The sequence below is a fragment of the Benincasa hispida genome, chromosome 8, assembly GCF_009727055.1.
Source record: "Benincasa hispida cultivar B227 chromosome 8, ASM972705v1, whole genome shotgun sequence".
NCBI lineage: Eukaryota > Viridiplantae > Streptophyta > Magnoliopsida > Cucurbitales > Cucurbitaceae > Benincasa > Benincasa hispida.
In genome coordinates, this window is record NC_052356.1 from 32,643,000 (window position 1) to 32,653,106 (window position 10,107).

General features: G+C 36.2%; 1 protein-coding gene across 1 annotated transcript; it reads left to right on the forward strand.

Annotated features, from left to right (window-relative positions):
* Positions 1-2,634: 2,634 nt before the first annotated feature.
* LOC120084019 lies at positions 2,635-5,402 on the forward strand. Its single transcript, XM_039039922.1, has 9 exons — positions 2,635-2,824; positions 3,441-3,684; positions 3,803-3,881; positions 4,007-4,161; positions 4,270-4,402; positions 4,546-4,784; positions 4,888-4,945; positions 5,181-5,255; positions 5,364-5,402. The coding sequence occupies exons 1-9, from the start codon at positions 2,635-2,637 to the stop codon at positions 5,400-5,402; spliced, it is 1,212 nt and encodes a 403-aa protein (XP_038895850.1).
* Positions 5,403-10,107: the final 4,705 nt, after the last annotated feature.

Below are 10,107 nucleotides of genomic sequence, written 5' to 3' on the forward strand. Positions count from 1 at the left end.
TAAGATCTAAAGAACCAAATAGTTACGGGATTGTTCATATCAATTCCAATGGTTCGCAAACACAGATACCCTATCTTCTATTTTCTTAATCTCAGAACATTAATTCTCTTACTTTCTCAAACCCACAAAATATTTCTCAAATACTTTCATTTTCCCTCACCCTTATCTTTTCCAAGACTAATAAATCCAAGATGCTCTTTTCCAATTTCCTAGTGAAATATATCTATATCAAAACATGTGACTATTCGAATCCCTTTTTGCAATCTACAATCCAACAACCTAAGCAAGCTATATTTTTGTTTGAATAATGCCTACTACAATCCAAAGTTTCAAATGGTAACGAGAGATTCCTCCTTTACACTAAAACCAACGCCTTATATCCACCCGTGTCATGTCTTAAAATCCAACCATACTTAACGATTTGGGAGTCTTGAAGACATTAATTTCTATTTACCTCTCCAGATTAAATCTTTCTTTAAATACATTTATTTTTCTTCATACTTATCCTTGCTTAATCCAACAGCTTGAAAGTGCACTTTTCACTTCCCGAGTGAAACATAATCCCTAAACCAAGACATATGACACTTTATAACCTTTTTCGGAAACCTAAAATTTCATTCCAAACTTTGAATTTTGATAGGGTTTTCCTCACAAGATAAAATTGCTTTTAAACTTCAAAATACTTATCCTTCCTCTTGGCATAAGTAATTAAACATAAACCTTTTCACTGCCACAAACATATAGTTCAAACCCAAGAACCTCAAGAATTTTTCAATCCAACAACTCGTTTTCTCCCATTTAAAGAAAACTATAATTTCAACCATCTTGGCCTTCCTTGACCAATTCATTTTACCTAGGACTTGTAAAGAGCTCCTTATACTATCGCTTAATGCTCCAACTAGTAATTCTTCTTCCTTTTAGGCACGTTACATGATGAACCAAAACACCATACCTTACTGGGTCCACCAACTTCGATACCATGAAAGTGATCATGATCTATTAATCCTTTCAAAAAATTTCCTTCAACATTTTGACTCTAATATCTAATAATCCTTAATAGAATTAAAGCCTCTTCTTCACCTCCTTTTTATCTTATAAAGAAACTTTAATCTCGTACCTAAGAATATGTGCCTTGCGATAAAGTTTTTTGTAGTACCACTAGTTTTATTCTCTTATTGCAAATCTCAATACTATTCCATAGTGAATTTCAAATTCACCTACCTTATTTTATGGCTTAACCAAATACATCATTTTCTTTCTTTCTGTAGAAAATAACAAGGTATTTAAGTGGGTTTTATTCAGTTTTTGGTGAAATTAAAGGCCCAATGGCATTCTGGTAATTATGGGCAAATGGTAATTTTGTAATTATTCATTTATTCTCTAAAATTAGGGCCAAAATCGTGACTCCTTTTGAAGAAAAAAAGGCAGCAGCCGACTATGGCCAAAGAAGAGGGAAGCAATCGTCTGAGACCAATACTGGTGAAGCCGCAGCCATCTTAATAGAGGGGAGAGAGGCGGTCAACTTGGAGGACACAGCAGCAGTCGAGAGCGAGTCGATGTTCGAGGGTGGGTGTCCGCGTAGGAGTGCGGTTCGGTCTAGGAAGGTCCAGTCTGAGTAAGCAACAGGTTCCGGTTCGGCGGCGTGGGTTTGCGTCCATCAAGGCGACGGTTCGATTTCACCGTGGAGGCTGCATCCGACAACAGTTGGTTCAGAACCCTTGTCAGCGAGAGAGAGACGCAAGGGTCTGCGCATGGTTCGTCGGTCAGAGACGGCAGTGCACGGTTTTGGGCTGTTTGTTTTGCAGCGGGTTATTCTCGATTTCAGAGACGACGTCTAGTGCAGATTTCTCGGTATCAGTGAATATTAGAATTACAGATTGGTGAACTGTTGATTATCTGTAATTTGTAAATTTCTTATTGCTCATAATGAAATTAATTCAAGCTGGTTCTCAAAGTGGATGTAGACCAAACTGGTCAAACCACTATATATTTTGGTGTTTGTTCTTTACTACTTTCAATTTATTTCTGTTGATTATTTGCATTATGTTTGGTGTTTGTTCTTTACTACTTTCAATTTATTTCTGTTGATTATTTGCATTCTGTTTGGCCATCTAAGTTAGGTATCAGAGTTCCAGTCGATCCTGATCCAAGGAGGGTGTGTGGTAGTGTGCTGGCATATTCTTTGTTCAGGAGAATTTTTGTTGGGTTTAATTTGACAGATGTCTTCGATGTCTACACGGTTCAAGTTGTTAAATTTGATGGAAAAGGTGATTTCGGGTTATGGAGGAAAAATATTAGGGCTATTCTGGTACAACAAAAGGTAGTCAAAATCTTAGACGAAAATGACCTTCCACCAACAATTACAGAAGCTGAAAAAAGGATATGGATGAGATGGCCTATTCGATGATAATTTTGTATCTGTCAGATTGAGTGCTTTGGCTAGTAGATGAGGCCACTACTGCAACGGAGTTATGGAAGAAATTAGAAAGTCTTTATTTGACTAAGTCCTTGCCAAATAAATTATATATAAAAGAGAAATTCTTTGGATATAAGATGGACTCTAGTAAAGGCTTAGAAGAAAATCTAGATGAATTCTAGAAGATTATAGTTTATTTGAATGACATCGGTGAGAAGATGTCGGATGAAAATCAAGCTGTTATTCTTTTGAATTCTTTGCCTGAATTGTATCGAGAAGTTAAGGCAGTTATTAAATATGGACGGGATTCATTGTCCATGGATATAGTGTTGGATGCATTGAAAACGAGAAACCTCGAGATTAAAAAGGAATGCAAGATTGGAGAGTTACTCATGGCTAGAGACAGAAGTGAGAAAAAGAACGGAAAAGGAAAAGAGTCGAGATCCAGGTCAAAATCAAAGGAGAAAACCAAAAAGTGTTTCTTATGTCATAAAGAAGGACACTTTAGAAAAAAATTGCCCTTTGAATAAGAGCAAGGAAGCATTAAGTAGCAAGCATGCAAAGGATTCTAGTGCAGCAAATGTTAGAGGTGTACATAGTCCGGGTTAGGCTGGGTTGGAAGATTTTTGTGGACCAACCCAAAAATTTGGATTAGCTAATAATGAACCCTATTAGTTCTTTTTGGAGGGTCAACCCAACCCAACCCAACCCAAAATTTTCGGGTCGGGTCACCGGGTTTTTTTTTTTATTTTTATATTTATATAGACCCGACCCTGAAATGGGGTAACCCGAGACCCAACCCGAATTTAATATTTTTTAACATTTTTAACCCAGCCCAACCATCATTCCATCATGTGTTGCAATTGAACTGGCCCAATTTCTTTTACATCACAAGCACCATTATCACCAAGCAAAACTGATCCCCCATCATTTTCCTGAAAGTCAATCAAGAAATCCCAATTAGGAGTGTGCACCCTGAATCCATGATCCAAGCATTCTGAATGTCCCTGCTGGACACCATTAGGGGTGTTAAAGAAACCCGATAACCCGACCAACCCTGTTCCAGAACTCAAACGAAATCTAATTTCTTTGGGTGAATTAGATAGAGCAGGTTATTCCTATAAATTTGGGAACAAAGTTCTGAAGGTTATCAAGGGTTCTTTGGTTAAGCTGAAGGGGACCTTGAGGAATGGTCTTTATGTGTTGAAGGGTATTGCAGTTTTAGGTAGTCCTGCTGTTGCATCTGGGAAAGAAACATATAAATCTATGTTATGGCATAACAAACTAGCTCATGTGAGTGAAAGAGGTCTTCAAGCTCTTTCACAATAAGGTTTGCTTGGAGGAACTCCCATTTTGTGAACATTGCATAATGGGAAAGTCTACCAGAGTGAAGTTTGGGAAAGGAAAGCATTCTACCAAAGGAATTTTGGATTATGCTCATTCAGATTTGTGGGGCCCTACAAAGGTACCTTTTATGGGAGGTTCGAGATATTTTATGTTGATCATTGATGACTTTTCAAGGAAGGTATGGATGTATCCACTAAAACAGAAGGATGAAGCTTTTGGAAATTTCTTGAATGGAAAAAGCAGGTGGAGAACCAGACAGGTAGAAAGGTAAAGTATTTGAGGATAGACAACGGTTTAGAATTTTTGAATCACAAATTTGATAAATTTTGCAAATCTGAGGGAATTATGAGACATTTCACTGTTATGTACACTCCACAGCAGAATGGTTTAGCTGAGAGGTTCAACAGAACAATTATGGAGCGTACAAGATGTCTCTTGACAAATGCTTCATTACCCTTGAAGTTTTAGTGGGAAGCTGCCCAAACAGTCTGTTATCTTATTAATAGGTGTCTGTCATCCGCTTTAGGCCTAAAGGCTCCTCAAGAGATATGGACAAGAAAAGCTCCAAGCTTGGATTATCTCAGAGCGTTTAGATGTTCAGCTTATGCTCATGTTAAGGAAGGGAAGCTGAATAAGAGGGCATTGAAATGTATGTTTATTGACTATCCTCAGGGTGTTAAAGGATATAAACTTGCTTGAAAGAGGACAGAAATAAATGTATTATCAGCAGATATGTGACCTTTAATGAAACAGAGATGCCATTTCGTGTCAAAGAGTAGCAGAATCAGCAGACAGTTGATCAGGTTGAGGCAGAGGTTAGAATTGATTATAAAGCACGACCATCAGTTAGTTCAGGTGATTCCAATGATCAGTCATCCAGTTCTGATGGTAGACAGCCTCAACTGCAGAGGAAATTGATTGATGAGGGAGCTTTTGGTGAAGAAAGCTCAAGTAGCAGTGACCTAAAGAACTATCAGCTTACACATGACAGGCCTCAGCGAATGAGGCAGGCTCCTACGAGGTATGGTTATATTGATTTAGTTGTTTATGCTCTTACTTGTGCAACTGACAGTATTGAAGCAGAGCCTCTTACTTTTGAGGAGGCTATTGTATCTATTCGATAGAACAATAGAAGGATGCTATGGAAGCAGAGTTGTTCTCATTGCAGAACAATCAGACATGGTCATTAGTTCCAAAGCCTCCTAATCAGAAAATTATTCAGTCAAAGTGGATTTATAAAATCAAGCCAGGTACAGGAGGTGACAGCAAGCCTAGGTATAAGGCTAGACTGGTAGCCAAGGGCTACACTCAAAAGAAGGGAGTTGACATTCATGAGATTTTCTCTCCGGTAGTGAGGCATTCGTCCATTCGATTAATTTTATCTATTTTTGTTCACTTTGATATGTTTGTTGAACAGATGGGCGTCACCACAGCTTTCTTTCATGGTGAATTGGAGGAAGTGATCTACATGGCTCAACGTAAGAGCTATGAGGTGAAAGGAAAGAAAGACATGGTTTGTCGTCTTCACAAGTCCATCTATGGACTGAAGCAATTGCCGAGACAGTGGTATATCAGGTTTCACACCTTTATTCTGAAGCAGGGTTTTCTCAGGAGCTCATATGATGCCTGCGTGTACTAGAAACTATCTCAGAAAGGTACATATACTTATCTACGTCTGTATGTAGATATGATTTTGGTGTCTAAGGATTATTTTGAAATTTGTGATCTCAAGAAACAGTTGAGTAGTGAATTTGAGATGAAAGATTTAGGTGAACTGAAAAGGATCCTAGGCATGGATGTCAAAAGAGATAGGGAGAAAGGTTTGTTAACCATTTCGCAGGAGAGTTATATGCATAAACTGCTTGAGAAGTATAATATTCTGGTTGTAAGGCAGTTTCGACACCCTTAGCATATCATTTTAGGCTTTCTTCATCTTAGTGTCCTATTACTGAACAAGAAAGGTTAAAGATGGCTAATATTCCCTATTGTAATGTTGTTGGAAGTATTATGTATTTAATGATTTGTACTAGGCCTGACTTGGGATATGCTATGAGTATGATAAGTAGGTTTATGTCAAATGCTGGGAAGGAGCATTGGAATGCAGTTAAATGGGTGCTTCAATATTTGAAAGGTAGTGCCAGTGTATCATTGTGGTTTAGCAGGGATTGTGATAAATCAGTACTGTTGGAAGGCTTCACAGATGCAGATTACGCTGCAGACCTTGACAAAAGGTCTCTATCAGGTCACATTTTTCGTTTGTTTTGTAATGTGGTCAGTTGGAAGGTTTCTCTACAGTCAGTTGTTGCTTTGTCTACTACTGAGTCAGAGTATATTTCAGTGGGTGAAGCTGTGAAAGAGGCAGTGTGGTTGAAAAGGATAATTGGTGAGTTATTGTCGCAAGAGTTTATTCCTATCGTCCATCGTAATAGCCAGAGTGCTATTCATCTTGCGAAGAATCCATCTAATCACGAACGGTCTAAGCATATCGATGTCAAATTTCATTTTATCAGAAGTTGTGGCCTAAAAAGATGTTAAACTGGTCAAGATTCATACAGTTGAGAATTTTTCAAATATGTTAACCAAGGTTCTTCCAGCCCATAGGTTTAAATACCTATTAGATGGGCTGAATATTAAATTTGGAAGATAGGAAGATTAGAGAATCAGCTTGGCACTTAAATATTCTTGTTATGAGGGAAATTTGTAGAAAATAACAAGGTCTTTAGGTGGGTTTTATTGGATTTTTGATGAAATTAAAGGCCCAATGGCATTATGGGAATTATGGGCAAATGAAAATTTTGTAATTATTCATTTCTTCTCAAAAATTAGGGCCAAAATTAACTCTTTTTGAAGAAAAGAAGGCAGCAGCCGACTGTAGCCAAAGAAGAGGGAAGCTGCCGTCTGAGACCAAAACCGATGAAGCCGCAACCGTCTGAAAAAAGGGGAGAGAGGCGGTCAACTTGGAGGACACAATAGCAGTCGACAGCGAGTCGGCGTTCGAGCATAAGTGTTCGTGTAGGAGTGCAGTCCGGTTTGGGAAAGTCTGGTCTGAGCAAGCGGTGGGTTCCAGTTCGGTGGCGTGGGTTTGCACCCGTCGAGGCAGCAGTTAGGTTTCGCCATGGAGGCTGCATCCGGCAGCGGTTGGTTTAGAACCCTTGTCAGCGAGAGAGACTCGAGGGTCTGCGCGTGGTTCACCGGTCGGAGGCGAGACGACATCTAGTGCAGATCTCTCGATATCAGTGGATATTAGAATTACAGATTGGGGAATTGTTGATTATCTGTAATTTGTAAATTCCTTATTGCTCGTAATAAAATTAATTCAAGTTGGTTCTCAAAGTGGATGTAGACCAAAATTGTCAAACCACCATATATCTTGTTGTTCGTTCTTTACTGCTTTCGATTTATTTCTGCTGATTGTTTGCGTTTTGTTTGGCCATCTAAGTTAGGTTAAAAAATTCTCACACTTTCCTGTCATAAGTCCATAAAACTTCATAGTTCTATCAAGTTTCAATATTCCTGAATAGAAATATATGTCTGTTTCTAATGCCAAGTGGGCTTATTATGATTATTCTTTCTTTCCATAACACCAGAAAAAAATAATCTTCATATTAACTTCTTTTAGGTCGTTAAACTAGCAATGACAATTAGTCGGTACATAAAGCTTAGACATGAAGACTTTTAAACATATTTTCCATAAGAACATTTAATGAAAGAACATACCTGGCGAGGACGAAGGATCCGTGAGTAGTCATAAGGGATACAAAACCAAAACTTACATTGTAAGTCAGTCTACAGAACCTAAAACTTAGGCTCTGATATCATTTCATATTAACTTCTTTCAGGTCGTTAAACTAGCAATGACAATCAGTCAGTACATAAAGCTTAGACATGAAGACTTTTAAACATATTTTCCATAAAACATTTAATGAAAAAATATACCTGGCGAGGACGAAGGATTCGTGAATAGCCATAAAGGATACAAAATCAAGACTTACAGTGTAAGTCAGTCTACAAAACCTAAAATTTAGGCTCTGATATCAACTGTAATGACCCAACCTTTCGAGTACTCTGGCAAGGGCCGTTACAACTAAATATACAATTAAAACCTATATATTTTGACTAACAAGGATAGTTTTTCAAAAATAAACTAGCAAACAAATAAATAATAAATAAATAAAACTTTTATTCGTGATCTCCTAAAAATAATATCCATAAAGAAAAACATTCAAAATATTAAAATTTGTTGTGTCATATTAAATTCTAGTTGCAAAACATTCAAATGTCCCGAACAGACTGACCAAATTTGAACACGATCCAATGGTTCAAACTCCAACAATCGACAATTTTGTGGAAGCTATCGCTGAAAAAACCAAATTGCTTTCTGTCGATTTCTGCCTCTTTTCACTCTCATTTAATTTCGAAAAATCTCAATTCTTTCTTTTTTTAAAAAAATTTTAAAAAGATAAATAAAATATTTTATCAAAATATCTCCAAAATCTCCAAAATCCTATTAAATTAATAAATCAATTAACTTATTAAATTACCTTAATTTAGGCTTCAAAAACCAAAATTAAATGACATAATATCCATCAATTTGATACAAATTAAATCCTTCCAAATATTTAAATCAATTCAAAACCACATAAAATTAGTTATCTCCGTATTTGTTTTAACTTGGTTCCAAAATCTAAAATCAAAGAGAGGCAAAATTCAATATTTTCAAGATAATTAATTTGAATATCTAAGCAATTAAATTTAATTTCACCAATAAAAGATTTTCAATTATTTCAATTTAATCATAATTTCATAAAATGAAAGGGAAATTAAAACTCAATCATTTTAGATAACTAACTTAAATTTTCCTGAAATTCAGGTTGTTATATCAATAAATCACAATAAATCTTTTTCTAAAGGAAAATCACTTATTTTATTATTTGTGTTAAATGGTAGTTTATGAGATTTACTCATTTGACATGCATTACACACATTTTCTTTCCATTTCCAACTTGAAACGGTTCGGGTTGATGTCCTAAATCTCGTGAGTCATATAGTTTGTAATTGTAATGTATAAACCATTTATTTATTTAATAAAATCTAAAGTATTTTATTTGACATTTAGTAGTATTAACCTACAAAACCAATAAACTAATATCAAAGGTTATCTTCTGTAGCTTAAACATGTATGCAGAGACATGCAGATGGATAATGTTTAAGTGATAACCTAAATGGTCTATAGTAGATGGATAAGGCTGGATATCTTAGTCTGGTGACACTATGAATACGACCGCTTTGTAGATGCTACAATTGTTGTAAAGTTCTACAAATAATCTGATCCTAATCATTCATGTAAAGACATGTGAGCGGGGGTGTTTTATACAAAAGAGTTTGTATAAGACTGTACCACGAAATGAATAGTTCTTTTTATATAACATCGTTAATAGTAGAGATTTACATTTCACCAGGATAAACTAACATTTATGTAGTAAGTATTAATCTATAGTGATGAACTACAGATGCTCAACTAATTTGTCAGATGATCTCTAGTAAATATAGTTATGAGAATAAGCACAAAATGAAAAATCCTTAAACTAGAAAATTTCAAGCTGAAATTTAAATCACAAATCTCAAATGTTTACAAATCAATAAAGAAAATTCAAAACCCGAGCTATATAATCTTACCTTAGCCTAGAATCATACTTGAAACCACCAAAAAATAGTTAATAAATGTCCCATTGAGTAAGAATGTCGAAATACAGAAGAGACGAGAAATTCAAATAGGGAAAATCTGGAAAATTTCGTGATAAAACAGTGTTGGCAGCTAGGGTTCTTTTTCATAAAAATGCAAGAGCACGGTGGTGCTGCAAGAAATCTGATCTCTCAGGTTTAAGCAAGTGCTATAGCATCGTTGAGCGCTGCAATGCTCCGAGCGTGTACGTCCTTTGTCAACATACGTAGCACTGCGACACTTCTTTATTTGCATGCTATTGGTCAGAGCATCGTGATGCCTTCTTGGCATTTTTCTTGCCTAAGCTGATGCTCTAAGTCTCCATACTAGCACATTTTAATCCGAAATTAACTATAAAGGCTGGTTCTACCCGAATTATATTCAATACTTATAAAATCGAGAAATAAACACATAAAATACAAGAACGATATTCAATCAAGTGGAGCGAGATAACATATTTTCAGTGGACCTTTAATATTAATATTGTTGTTTTCAAAACTTATTAAAGAAATATTGTTGTTTTGGGAGTTCGAGGCTAGAGGTCGAACGTTAAGAACTCGACTAATGTGGAGGTCGAACGTTGAGAACTCGACCAACAAAGAAAAACTTGGAAACAATACAT

Coding starts and splice junctions, on each gene's coding strand:
- LOC120084019 (XM_039039922.1), top strand. CDS start 2,635: ATGTCGGATGAAAATCAAGCTGTTATTCTTTTGAATTCTTTGCCTGAA. Junction 3,685..3,802: donor AAAGAAACATATAAATCTAT/GTTATGGCATAA, acceptor AAAGTCTACCAG/AGTGAAGTTTGGGAAAGGAA. Junction 4,785..4,887: donor ATGAGGCAGGCTCCTACGAG/GTATGGTTATAT, acceptor TCTATTCGATAG/AACAATAGAAGGATGCTATG.